At 46.0% G+C, this 14,089-nt stretch overlaps 1 protein-coding gene across 3 annotated transcripts in view; it reads left to right on the top strand.

Annotated features, from left to right (window-relative positions):
- SLC6A12 (solute carrier family 6 member 12) overlaps positions 1–13,401 on the top strand; it is a 51,118-nt gene extending 37,717 nt beyond the window's left edge. For 2 of the 3 annotated variants that reach the window (XM_064421214.1, XM_064421213.1), the window contains exons 13-15: positions 583–683; positions 1,748–1,918; positions 4,495–4,648. In XM_064421214.1, coding sequence (XP_064277284.1) covers positions 583–683; positions 1,748–1,918; positions 4,495–4,641 — 419 coding nt within the window. In that variant the 3' untranslated portion in view covers positions 4,642–4,648. Of the gene's footprint in view, positions 1–582; positions 684–1,747; positions 1,919–4,494; positions 4,649–13,333 lie in introns of those variants that run through there. The other variant, XM_064421215.1, reaches the window with a different exon arrangement.
- Positions 13,402–14,089: the final 688 nt, after the last annotated feature.

Below are 14,089 nucleotides of genomic sequence, written 5' to 3'. Positions count from 1 at the left end.
TAATTGCCAGGTTTTCCGAGTTCATGTCAATAATAAAATATTCTGTGGAAGACAGGCTCTAGAGATGACAGGGGTCCTGCCCAACTCAGTGGTGATTCTTGACATGACTTCCTTGGTATACCAGCACGTTTGTTTACAAAGAGGAGGTTTTGTTAAGTGTTCCCCACTCTCTTTGTTTCTTTTAGCACTCTGCACTCACATGATCCCATATGCTTAATCTGTAAGGGCTTTCCCTTGCTGCTCTGTAAACCAGGCACCTCTTTTCCCTGTGCAGTTCTTACTACTGCATGGCTGCATCCTCTAACAGCTGCTACTGTCTGAGGGACTATGCTTTCCTTCAGTGTCAATCTTTCCGACACTTATGAGTGAAATTAAACCCCTCCATCTCTATTTAGCCGCAGATGGGCCTTTTCAATGCCAGAAAACCCCATCCCTTGCCGCTCTATTATTAAGATAGCCATGTTTTCACCAGAAGTAAACACCAAGGATAAAGGAAGTTTGGGGTCTGATGTGAATAGTGGTTGAAGAAAACAAAACCCCCTCTGACTTATGACTTTGTCTCTGTGCTGGTTGGTGGCCAAGGTGCCAACCGTTTCTATGACAACATTGAGGACATGATTGGTTACCGGCCGTGGCCCTTGATCAAGATATGCTGGCTGGTGTTCACCCCGGGTCTGTGCTTGGTAAGTGCCATTATGACATCATGACATATCACTCTGGGTCCCCAGTTTCTCAGTGGAAAAGGCTGATTTATCTCCAAGGTGCTGCTGTAAATTTTTTAAACTGTGTGGAGAAGCAGAAGCTTGTCCGTAGCTGAGGTAGCTATTTATTTCCTTTGTAAAGCCTTATGTTTTGCCTGGAAAATTAATTGAGCCTGAAAATCCAATTGTTTATTGTGAAGGCAAAAGGAAATGTGTCCTCAAAGCCTGGAGAGGTTTGGTCAAATTACCTATGAATATAAAACCAGTGAAAATTACCCTGTTCTGAAATACTTGCTTCAGTCTGTGTTCCTGAGACTGCCCATGGTTTAGAAGTATCTTTCTATAGCCATTTGCTGTCTATGTTATAAAATCTCTTCCAAAACATCTGTGACGTCTGTGTTTAAGTAAAATGCAACCAAATTCAGGCAAGTTCTTGCCTGTTTTGAATTTATGTCCAGTCTTGCTCCACTGACTTTTACTTGCTTTCTCAGCCAAGTTCTGGTTTTGTATCTGATGTTGAGAGCTGTTTTCTTTGACCTCAATGGGAACACACATGAGATCTATAGTTACAACTTACAAAAGATTCCTAGTCCTTTGTCCCCAGGCTTCAGCAGGACTTGAAGATCTGGGAAATTTTCAAACCAACCCAAATGGTCAGAGAGCTTTGCAGCTAGAGAGCCCCAGGAGGGCTAAATCTGTGCCTGTGTGGCTCTTCCTGAGTGTTTCTGCCAGGCAGAACAACAATTCTTGTTTTTGATATGAATAAATTGCTGTCTTAATGTTGCTGGACCCTCAAAGCTGCTGCCAGCTTTGCTTATGACTCTTCAGAACCCTGAAGGCTTCAGACTGCCAAGATGCCTGGCCTGGCTCTGAGAACTCTTTGTGCAGCCAGCACATACCAGGCTCTGCTCACTGCAGCCAGCAAGGTCCCTGCTGGCTCATGCAGGACAGAACACCCGTTGCCACCCTTGCAGAGCAGCCAGACCTTGCAGGGTGGCCTTGGCTGCCCCTTGGCTTTCCTTATGTTTGTGTTTTCTGCTCCCCAGGGTATCTTCCTGTTTTCCCTGATCAAGTACACACCCTTGAAATACAACAATTTCTATGAGTACCCACCCTGGGGCTACACATTAGGCTGGCTGATGGCACTCTCCTCCATGGTCTGTATTCCTCTCTATGCCATCTTCATCCTCCTGAAAACCAAAGGACCTCTGAAACAGGTACTGGAATTGTGGTCACTGGGTGTGTTGCTGTTGCTCCCCAGATGGTTCAGAGTGGGCCCCAGGGAGGAGGAACACAGCACATTTATCTTCTGAGAAGGCAAGGGCTGGTGAGAGTCACCCTTCCCCAGAATGATCTGTAGCTCTTGTGGGCAATTTGGGGAGCTTGGAGGGTCTCAGTGCAGCTCCCAGGCTGATCCATGTGGTGTTGCACCATCATGCTCGATGATCATGCAATATATAGACATATATGTAGCATATATTCAGTAGATACCAATGCAAACCAAGTGCAAAACCAAGATCTGTTTTGCCTTTACATTTTGTCCCTTGTAGTCCTGGGTCAGGACCTTGTTATTTTTAAAAAAGAAATGGCCTGTAGTTATTAAAGAGGACCTGCTCACAGAGCTGTAAAGGCCTACCCTGTGCCTGAGCCTGTCCTCTTTCACTGTAGACATCTTTGTCCTTGTCCTAGGAGGAACTCTATCTAGGGAGATGGAATCATGGAGATGACACTTCACCTGACCCATGAAGAACAATCTGAGAGATGTACAGTACATCTAAATTTCTACACAATTTCTCTGCAGGTCCTTCCCCATCCCCACTGGGGCTGGTTGGAGGGTGGGGTGGGCAGAGGGAGCAGGAACAGGAGCATCCCTGTGGCTGTGGTGTAGGTGTGACAGCCACACTGTGGGCTCATGGAGAGGAGGACCCTGCCTTGCCAACACATCCAGGGATGAGCTGGGTACAGGAAGTCTTTATTTGTTCCATTGTCTCAGGGAAGGTGAATCCGTGGCTGACATGTCTGACTCCCCACAGCTCAGAAGACTTTGATGTCTAAATGAGGGCTTGGAGCTGCCAGAGAAGTAATTGCCCTCATGTCCTGCCTGTTAAACAAGCAATATCTCTCACCAGGGGTAAATGCTTCAAGACCTTGGACTGAAATGCTGCTGGGGATAGTGTTAATGCTCATTGTAGAGCACACCTGAGGATTGGCCCATTTCAGACTGAGGGGTTTTCTGTTTGTCCTGGTTTACATGATATTAATTGAAATTTCCAGGGACCCCTCAGCTACATTAGCATGAAGAAATTTCCAAGGATGTGGTTTAGGTGTAGGGGAAGGAATTGGCTGCTAAACCTGGGTTGGTTCAGGACAGAAAAAAAGCCAGCCATGAAATACCTTCTAGGGTAGTTGCACCTGTTTTTAAAACAAAATTTCTCAAAATATACCTGTTCTCTTTTTCTAATCACACCCCAGAATTGTAGTGAATTAATTTCCTGACACAAATTTTCAGGAACAGTCATTGAACATTGCAAAACATTCACTGAAAGCAAGTTTGTAATTGGTAATTGTGATCAGCCACTGCTACAAACTGATACTTCTCGTTACCCTTGACTGACCAAGAAACAAAAATGTAGTTTCCTAATGTCTCTGATTAAGACAGCTCAAGCTCCAAAGACTAAAAAGTCACAATGAAATACCTGCAGAGCAGCTGCAGACCAAGGTCGATTTTGGAAATCATGGGGCAAATAGTTTTGAATAAATTGACAAAAACTGTGATTCTGGCAGGCACTTCACAAAAGCGGGAGCAAATTAATCCAACGAGTCATGGATGAATTGCCTGCTCTGCTTGTGATGCACTCTTCATGGGAGTGAGCATGCACTGTCCTGAGCTTGTGATGGAAAAAGTTAGTAACAGTGAAAGTCAGGTTTCAGCTGGGAAATGATAGGCTGTCCCATGGGCTGGCAAGTAGCAGCAGGATGGAAGGGGAAAGGAAACCAGGAGCTTAGGAAGTCGTGTGGCACCAGAGAGACTTAAAAAATGGAATGAAAGAGACTAGAAATTCTCTGCAGAGTCCCTGTGAGCCAGCCCATTTTGCTGAGCAGCTCATATATATTTTTGCTTTTTAAGAATAAACTCCTCTAAGTTGTCCCAACACTGCATAGATGTGTGTGGAAGAGCCTGTAGCACCCTGCATTGCACAGGACAGAGGGAGCTAAGGGCAGGCAGCTGCCTCTCAACCCCTGCCTTCACCATCACAGTCTGGCTGACTGCAAGAGGGGAGCTGAGGATGGTTTGGGGCAGCAACCAGTCTGCAGAGGGATTGCTCTACCTGGGAAATGCCACAGAGGTAGGTATTGCATACCACCCTGTTTTGGATCATAGCAGGAGATGCCCAGCATCTGATGATCAGCCCATTTGAAAGTCTTCACAGCTCCCATGAAAATCAATGGAAAGCTACTTGGTAGAGGAAAAATAAAGGTTTTATGGTGTTTTTTCCATTGCCACAGAAAATGTCTGTGGTGCTAATTGCTGGCATCCTCCCTCACTGTAGCAGGTCTGTGAGAAGTGCTGTACATCAGATTATCAGTCCACAGCCCAGATTTGAGCACAGAGACAGAATAAGTGTCACTGACAGCAGCTGAAGGGAACCTGCTCTCCTCCTCCGTTTCACGAGAAGAACAGGGAGCTGGAATTTGTGCTGTTTAGGTGCCTCTGCCCCCAGCAGTGGTTGTGGATCACTATTGGCCATCAGTTTGTTCATCAGCTTAATTAACAGCAACTTCCTCTCTGCAGAGACTGAGGCAGCTGATTTCCCCAGCAGAGGATCTCCCGCAGCCAAAGAAGAAGCACGTGGTGAGGCCGTCCGATCTGAGGCGTGAGGGATGGTCACCTCCAGCCCAGGAGCTGCTCAGCACCACAGAGAGAGAAACCCACTTCTAAGGCACCTGGGATGTTTCCTTCATAACCCAGACTGATCTGCTCTCTCCTTCCCAAAGTGGTTTCTTTTCCCTTCTCTCCTTCATGTCTGTGATGGAAGCATCTGGGACAATTCCTCTCCATCCAGCCAGCTGGTTGCACCCACTGGCAACAGTATTTCTTTTACACCCTGGGGACAACTCTTTCTGCCAGCAGCTGTGAAGACTGCAGCACGCTTTTGTCAGAAGTGCCCTTCATTACTGACATTGGTTGAGAAGAGAAAAACAACATTGTAGCAAAAAAAGAAAAAAAAAAGGAAAAAGAGTGCATTGATGTTGGGAGGAGGAAAAGAAACCACAGTGGTGAGGGTGGTGAGAGAGAGCAGAGATTAAAGGTGTGAAGGAGCCAAGTTAGGGATGCAAAGGCAGGAAATGATGGGGTGCTAGCACGGGAAATAAGTACGTTGGTTCAGAAGTACATAAGAAGCTGGAGGATGACAAAGGAAAGTGCATTACTAGGTCACCTCTGTACAAGGGAGAGAGAGCCTGGAATGTATCATAGCCAATGACAAAAGGAGGCTGCACTGTCAGTAGCTACAGCTTCAGCTGTCGCTGGAAGGGAAAGGAGTGACAGGGTGCTCGATGCAATGGTAGTTGTTGATGATGGATCTCAAGGCAGTCTCAGTCTGGAAAAGGGGGTGAGGAATGACTATCTAAGGGGACCTGCTCTTGGTCAAAGCTACACGGCCCAGTGAAAACGCATCCAAGAGTGAAAACGATGAACATTTGACAATTCTTTCAGAAAATTCATGGAGTGTAGGAAAAGTCCCAGAGCAGTTGGTAAGAAAAAGAAAAAGAGCTGCAGCACAGCTGGGAAAATGAGACCCTGAGGACTGCATGCCCACAAATTTAACTGCACTGCTGGGGCATTTTGTCGAGGAATTATAGAAGGAGTTGATGGGCCTGATCCTGTGCTGCAGAGTAGCTTTGGGAAGAGGGTGGGAAAATGATTGCACTTCCTTGGCTTTGCTGTGGTTGACTGCTCAGGGGATAAGGAAGGCATAATCAGGTGCAATAATCATCAGCTCAGGCAAGATAAAGCAAAATTAATAGGTAATATGGGCTCATTGGAAGCAGATTGTGTCGAATTAAAGGTTGGTTGTTGCCAGGGTAGTCAAAAATGTGAGGCAATGGGTGGGAGGAAATGTGCTCTGCTGCCGGGTTTGGTGCAGTGCCAGATGACTCTGTCCTGTGGAGGCTGGGGCTGTAAAGATCCCTGCCAAATCCTGTTTCAATGCCTATCAAAAATTCACAGTTAAACCCACCAGAAAAGCCAGTGGCAGGACGCACCCAGGAGCTTTGCTGTGGACAGGGTACATGCACTGATGCTGCAATACTGGCACATCCAAGCACGCCAGAGAATGGCCATCAGGATGAATCACAGATGCCACAGGCTCCTTTCCCCTGTTCCTTGTTCCAAGTAATTGCTTTTCCCTGTGCTGTATGGAGATAAACGACCGGCACCAAAAGTGAGCGCAGAAATCAGGCCTCATCTGTGCAGCTCAGTACCTATTCCAATTGCTATGGGAACCTTATCTGCTGCAGTTTCCTCTGAGCTTAACTGGAGAATTAGCATAGGACAATCTTTTCCCCATTTAATTTCCTTTCCTTTAAAAACTAAAAACTACAAACTGCTGGTGAAATGAACACTGAAAGTCAAGTATCAGAATTTGTACCTCTCTGGCACATTATCATTTAAGATGTTTTACTGTGGAAGATGGAGAAGGCTGGCAAACCTCATTCACATTCCCTGCGGAGAACTGCAGCACCACATAAGACATCATTTATTGTATTTTTGTTTTTTAAAGACCTGAATGTCATGCTGCAAATAGCTGTGGAAAGAGCTTAGCACCCAGAGGCTTGAATTCAGGCCTCATGGTAAGCAGTTTGCTGATTTTTCCTCTCCCTCCCACCAATGTTGCTCATAATTTGGTGGGGGAAGCAGCTGCCCCCAATCTTGATTCCTCTACAATCCTTGGTAGGACATTTAGCCCCTTTGCTCCTGCTGCCATGCCTTCAAGATGTGAGGTAGTCAGAGAAGTCATGGAGATCTGTTCACTTCTTTTTCTGAGGCAGTAGAGTAACGGTGCAAAAATCCTGGATAGAAACAAGTAACTCTTCAGTTTGGAACACAAATGTGGTGCTGTGTTATTGACTGCAGGAGCTTATTCCTCTTGCTTGTGTATAACCCAAAAAGAACATCCCACCTCTGCCAGGCAGCAACTCATTTTAATAAAGCTAGAGGAGGTATTGGTGTGCCCATTCAAAACAATCATAAAAATCCCAGGATCAGAAAATTAATCCAGTTTCTTTGGATGGAATTGACAAAGTCAAGACCAGGAATTTTAAGTCAAAGCTCAGTGACCCAGTGCCATTTAATTCCCTTTCCTTTAAAAACTGAAACACCCACATACACCCAGCTGGGGGAACAGGGGGCAATGTCATCAGTGGCTGTGTGACCCCCAGCACAATTAGAGACTGTGTAGTGGTTTGTTAAATTTGTACAAGTGTCTCAGGCATTGCTGCATGCATGTGACAGATCTGGCAGGTCTCCATCCACCCCTGGAACTGGGGAGCTCTGAGTCTGATGGGAAACTGCTCCTCTCCTGCACACCAACAGGAATACACTACTGGAGGATTGGTATGGAGAGAAGGGAGAAATATTTTTTCCCCTGTAATTGTTGATAACATGCCAAGACATGATGCATTTGCAACTGAAGTCCAAGAGAAGGTACGAGGTTTTCATACTGTGCTACTCCTCCCAGCTGGAGTTAAAACACTGTATTCAGAAGAGAAGATATACACCTGTAAACACCTAACTACCACTTCTGGGTTTCCAGTTTGTTTGTTATTCTGGTTTTGGGTTTTTTGGGTTTTTTGTGGGGTTTTTTTTTAATAAAAAGGCTGTTTTCACACCTCTCTCCAGAAGGAAAAGACAGGAACAGAATTTGTTGAAAAAGACATCAAGCCAAAAGGCCTTGTATTATCCTTCTCCATCCTGTTATTCCTGTTCCCCCCCGCCTTCAGCCTTCCCTCCCTTCTTCCTTTGACAGTGACAAATGGCAAAAAGAAACAACGGAAATGGTCATTGAAAACTTGTACTGGACAGAATTTGAAGAAAGAAAGATAAAACTATCAAATATCACCAGGATATCTTCGACTTTTGTGACCCCAACCCTCAACATAGTATTTTTGGGGGAAGGAGAATGGCTGTGGGAATTCTTCTTGGCTCTCAAACGTTCTTCCCTCCCAGGTGATCATGGCAGCACTCAGGCAAAGGACAATGACTTGCTGCAGCTTCCAATGAGCTGGAGGTGCAGCCAGGCCCTCCCTCCAGCTTTTGGGCTGGAGAGAAGCCATGCCCACCACAGCCCTAGTGCAGGGCTTAACTAGCAAGGACTGGAACCCCAGCTCCATCCTGAACAAAGCTCTTGACTTCCCCTGTGCAGTTATTGCAGTTTGCCAAGGATTGGAAGCCAAAAATGGTGGTAGGGATTGAACTGGAGGAAATGAAATCTCTTGGAAGAACAGGGGATTTCAGATCTCAGGCTGTGGATATGTTGTGTGAGTTATGAGTATTCTGCAGTGGCTGTGTGGTTTGTGCTGGAACCTGGGGACTTCCCTGAGATTTTTGCTTCCCTGTTGTGTGGCAAGAGGGGTTGCTCAGGTGCTTTTCCCATCTTGAGCAGAGGTGAGCCTTGCACAGGTAGAAATTAGAGACATGAGCCAAGTGACTTAGTTGCACAGTAAATGAGGGCTGGGAAAGAGACAGTCAGCAGTCATGAGGGCATATAGAACACATGAGGTCTTCTTGCAGTCCTTTGCTTTGTCAGGTTGCATGTGCTTACATATGATGACCTCTTACTAATTAGCTAAATTGTATTTGAATGGGGTAAAAGGGGATTAATCTTCATCAAAGGAGAAGATAAAATAATAACTTATTTCAAAAATTAAAGATTAACATTTAAGACTTGAGAGGCTGAGGAGATGTGCATATGTTGCTATCCATTTCCCTGTGCAGGGTTGCAGGAATAAGCTTGCAGTATTAAAGTGAAAGATTTTACTCCTGAACCTGCGAAGGGAAGAGAAGAAATGCACCTAACAGTGCATGGATGGACGGTGCAGAGGTTATTTTGCTTTGTATTGTTTTTTAAACCCACAATAAGCCCTTGCCCCTTCAGCTGCTTGTGGACCATGATCCTGGCTCTGGTTTGCATCCCTGACCCACCACTGCAGAGGAAGACATGAATTTTCAGAGCAGTCTGTTCTGGTTTGTCAAGTTTGAGCTTGGAAAGCTATGTGGAAAGAAAAGGGATTCCTAGGGAGAAATGCTTTCAATGTGTGTGCAAAGCCTGTTGTGGGCAATTCCATCCTGTCTTGGTTTTGGTGACATGCCAAGGCCATTCTGTTAAATGGCTTTTTGATATTTTTTCCCTCCTGTTTTTCTTTGGTTTTTTACAGGCTGTAGAATAGTTTCCTGCCCAGCCTGGGTTACAGCCAGGATGGGAGCTGTGGACTAGGATGCTGGCTTGGACCAGAGGCGTGCTTATGCTCAATCATTATTTGCCAGTGGCCACTTTTCCAAAACATGCTTTATCGAGTGTGCAGCTTTTGTTGCACCAGGGCTGTAGATAGTGGTCTCTGGAGGAGGATGAGAGATCACAGGCCATCTGGTGCCTTTCTGGACCTTGTATTTTAACAGGACATGAAATAAGCTTCTTTTTCTCATGGAGAAATAAACCCTCCCTCAAGCATAAAAGCAACCTGTCACTTTCACATATCCTGGAGAAGGGCCATCACTGTAACATGAGCTTCCTCCCCACCTCCTAGCTTTGAAGTGAGGATGACCTGAGAGCTGGAACTGGGGCTTCTTAATCAAGCTCTCTAGAAGCAGAGATCTTTAAGCTGGAATGCTCCAAGCAGCATGCACGTGGGTCCAGGAGCTGCTGAAGAGAAATCCCATCCGTGGCAGGGCACAGCAGTGTAAATCAGAAACCCTGGATTAGCTGGGATGGTGGGAGGCAGCCTGGCGATGGGAACTGGCTGGTGCTGGGGCTCAGAACGGTGAGGAAATCATGCCCAGCAGTGTTAGTTTTTTGTGCAGTGCTTTTGGATGAGGTATTAATTCCCCAGACAGGCTAAGGTGGCTGTGGCTCCCTTGGCACTGGTGTGATGCATACATCAGTCAAGGAACAGGGAGATGGCAGGACTCTCTCTTCACACTCCAGGCAATCCTGTCTCGTGTGTATCTATCTCTCATCACCAACGCTAGGCTCTCCCACCCTGAAAATGCTTTTGCAGGGCTCAGCTTTACACCTGCTTTACAGCTGCTTTACACCTTAGCTAAAGCATAAATTGCCAGCCAAGTTAAACGAAGCCTCAGGAGCAGCCTCCAGTTCTCCCGTCCCATAAACCTCCTTGTCCAGGAGCCCAAGCATGGGAGTCTGTCTCCACAGAGGCAAGCAGTGTGGTCAGGCACAGTTGGTTTTTTCAGAACCTCTGGGTGGAGGATATTTGAACACTTTCAGAGCATCTTCATTTTACAGTGTTTAGGCTGAGAAAATAATACGAATTAATTTTTTTCTTTTTATGAATTACCTGTCGTAATCAGACTTCAAAAGTTATTTGGTGCCTAATTTTTTTTTTTAATATGACAGCCACTCCAGCCTCTTTTGCAGTACAAAACAGGGGGTGGCATTTCCCTTGCATTTGGGAGTTTTGGAGCTGTCTCACTTTCCTGTTTCTATGGTCAAGGGAGGCAGCAGCAAAACCTTTGCTGTTTGGCCTTGGGGCACCTGTGAGGCTTCATGTGAAGAGGAGAAAGGTGAAAAGGGGCTGATGCCTTTTGGAAAATTGGAGGTTCAAAACATCTTAGATCAGTGTCACCATGTGGGGGTGTGTGTGTGCTTTAGGGCATCTGGGGGAGAATTGTGCTTTGGTAGGTTTTGCCTTAGTGACATCACTATAGTGATATTGACAGGGGCTGGTGGGTAAATTGCTGTCAGCATTTTGAGTTTGTGAGGCTCTGGACTTATAGTATTAGTAGAGGTAATTTTTAATCTTGGCAAAATTTTCAAAAAAATGTTCCCTCTCTGGAAGGAAGGGAAGGATGTTTTAGTGACCATGGGCAGAGGTGTCAGCAGCACCTTCTGGTTGTTCTGGCCAGAGTCCCTGGGGCAGGCTGACGTAGGACACATCGAGCGATGGCAAAGCAGTTTCCCATCACCCAATCCTATCAATAAATGCAATTTCCCTGGAGGGTGGGGGTGTGTGAAGCTCAATTGCTGCAGACAAGGGCTGGTTCTGGTTGTGTGCATCACACGGCCAAGCAGCAGCAAGGCTACAGGCTGGAGATATTTCCCCTCCCAGTGGAGGCTCTGTTCCTTCTGATGCTCTTCCTTACCCCCAAGGCCTGTGTACTTATCATGATGGAGCACCTGTGGTGGACAGTGGTTATACTGCCTCTGTCAGTAACCCTCATTTGCATCTCGTACCCAAATCTGTCCTCTTTTTCCTCTGTATCTGTCACATTTTCCCACACTCCTGTGCTTTTGAGGTCAAACACAGCTGTGCAATAAGGCTTCTCCCTGCAGGAAGGCATTGCCATAAGGTTTGGGAAGTGGCATAAGCTCCATCAGTATAACTGTGCTTATGCTGATTTAAAGCATCTACCTCAGAGCTTTTATTAGCATAAGCCTCTTAATAAAGAGGGGAAAAAATTGTAAGAGCTACACCAATGATGTAACTAGACACATTTAGTAGACACATTTACTTTAAAATTAGTTTGGTTTCCCAGAGTATGTGATTTCAGTTAAATCTTCCAAAGTATGTGAGGACACTTCTATTTATGTTCCATTCATACTAATTTTAATTTGTATTAAGTCCATCAGGATCAAGTTTGAGCCAAGTTGGATGCAGTGTTACTGCTTACACTGGTTTTGATGGATTAGAAGTAATAGAGCTAAATCTTTCCAGTCCCTTGTGAGTCCCTTGCAGTTTCACTGACAAAAAGATGATCAGGTTATTTTAACTACATTTATCAAAACAGCCTGCAGGCACACTTTCATCAATGTGACTATGTCCACTTATTACTCAAATGGTCTTAAAGCTGGAATAATCATGCTTCAAAGTGGGCTGCTCTGGTTTAATTTAGCCTAATTTGTTTTGATTTAGATGGGCAACACTGGCTGGGTAGACAAGACCTAAGAGAACACCCTGCAGGTAGGTACTGCCATTACTCAGGTCCTGCCAGGAATCTTCCACACAGAAATCCCATAACTGGTGTCTCTGATAGCTCTCACTTTCTGGTTCCCAGGGCCTTGTGCTCCTTGTTGCTGTGCTGGGCATATCACAGGGACATTGCACACCTGGTGTCACTCAAACACCCCTTTGGCAGGAAAGATAGCTGGGAAGAAGGGGCAGAGGGGAGGCTCTGCCATGCTTAAAATCTGCTCCCAAACTGCACCAGGGACACCAGTGGTACATGGCCTCTGGGGCCACCCGGGAACCTCCATGTCCCTGTGTCACCTGGACCTCAGCATGCTGGCACTCTGGGGACTCCAGCCCTTGGAGCATGTCTGGAGAAAGCTGGAAGCAGGTGCCTTCCTCTCACCAGTGCTTAGAGACTAACCAGCAATCAGCCTGGGAGCTTGCTGGCCACTGCTGGGAGGCAGGTACTGGTAATTTAACCTCATGCTTTGGAAGGGCAACCCAGGTCTGGCTTTGCCCACCAGGAAACTGAATCTGTGTCACAGTGAGATGCTGCAGGTGTCAGCCCCACCAGAGCAGTGGGCTGGGCTACCCACAGGAATGGGCCATCCTCAAGCACCAACACCAAATGTGCTGTGCCTGGGGAGGGGGACGTGATGGTGCAGAGGGCTGAGCTTTCACTGTGCTTTAGCAGTTGACAAAAGCCACAGACATGATAAAGTGTGTAGCAGTGGGCTTTTCTTCTCTCAGAAACATCCATGTACATCCTTATTTATTTCATTCAAATGGAAAAAATGGTTGCACACGTAGAAATACTTTGCCCACACAAGCTGGAGGTGAAGGCTCTTCATCGAAAGAAAGAATACAGAAAATGCCATAGAGACATCTTTAAATGCATGGATTTTATTTTAGTGGCCTTTTCTTTCTCTTCTACCTAATATCCCTCTCCTCCCATAAGACATCTCAGGACTTGTCAGATTGATCATCTTCATTTTGTGCTTGGGAACCCTTGGTCCTTCAGGTCTTACTTGCTGACTTAAAGCTCAGTGCTGATAAATCTTTAGCAGAGGAAGTTTTTCTCCCAGGTGTTTCTCAACCACATGAGTTATGGTAAGGTGCACAAGACAAACAACACAAAAAACACTGAGCTTAACAGAACTTGGCTGTTTCACACCTGACAAAATCTTACTGCCAGAATACCCAGTGACATTGTCTCACTAGTTCTCCCTGTCTCCAGAGTATTCCAGGGAAAGAAAATGAATAGGCACACACTGAACTAAGGTACTCCAACCCAATCTATTTTTCATTGACAGGTCACTTTTAATCTCCTCCAGTGGTGGAAATTCCTGTTCTTTTCTTGTATTTATTTTCAGTTTTGTTCTTGCCATATTTCTTTTACATTTTTATTCCTTCACCATGTTCTGTTTTGTTTGTACTGTTGACAGCAGGAGAGATTTAAAAATGCCCAGACTTTGAAGCAAGTCATCTACAGATGAAATTGTTCCTAAGGGCTTGTAGCAGCTGCAGGGACAAGTGGCATAAATGCAGATTTAATACCAGTGGCTGAAGGTAATTGTAAATAAAAGTACTCTCTGTGAAAAGTATCGGACAGGTTTCCAGATGAGTAATATTTCAAAGAAGCTGTGTGCCCTGGAAACATGGCTGGCAGCCTGTGATGAGCTATAAATGTGTGGGGCAAGACCTTTCCCTATACCATAGGACTAGCTCATCCCAGCTTGACCAGGAATGCCCAAGATGAGGAGTAGCAGAGATTCTGGCAGTTTTCCTGGGCAGAAGGGGTCAGTGAGGACAGCAGGTGATTATGTTACCAGATATTAACAGTCCAGCCACTGGTGACAAAGAAACTCTGGACACAACAAGGGGAATCTTCAACAGGCCACCTGGGTTAGGAGTCACATAAAGAACCTGTGAGTGGAAGCTGGGAGGATTGAGCACAGGAATTGTCCTGCCTTACCTACTCTGGTCTTACACCTTTTCCCTGTCATTCCCTACTGGCCATCCTTTAGGACAGGATGGCTTGGGTAGGAGTCAGACCAGACCTGAGCTCTGAGCCTGCTCAGGGAGGCAGGAGGCCAGCCAGCTTGGCCCCCACTGCAGGCTGGCAGGATTTCTGAGGTTGCTGAGGAGGAGGCCATGCCTTAGACTGGGCTCAAAAAAGCAATGCCTGCCAGCTCTGCTCTGCT

Source organism: Passer domesticus, chromosome 5, assembly GCF_036417665.1.
Source record: "Passer domesticus isolate bPasDom1 chromosome 5, bPasDom1.hap1, whole genome shotgun sequence".
Lineage (NCBI taxonomy): Eukaryota > Metazoa > Chordata > Aves > Passeriformes > Passeridae > Passer > Passer domesticus.
Note: the sequence above shows the minus strand (reverse complement) of the source record. Positions and strands in the feature narration are given on the sequence as shown.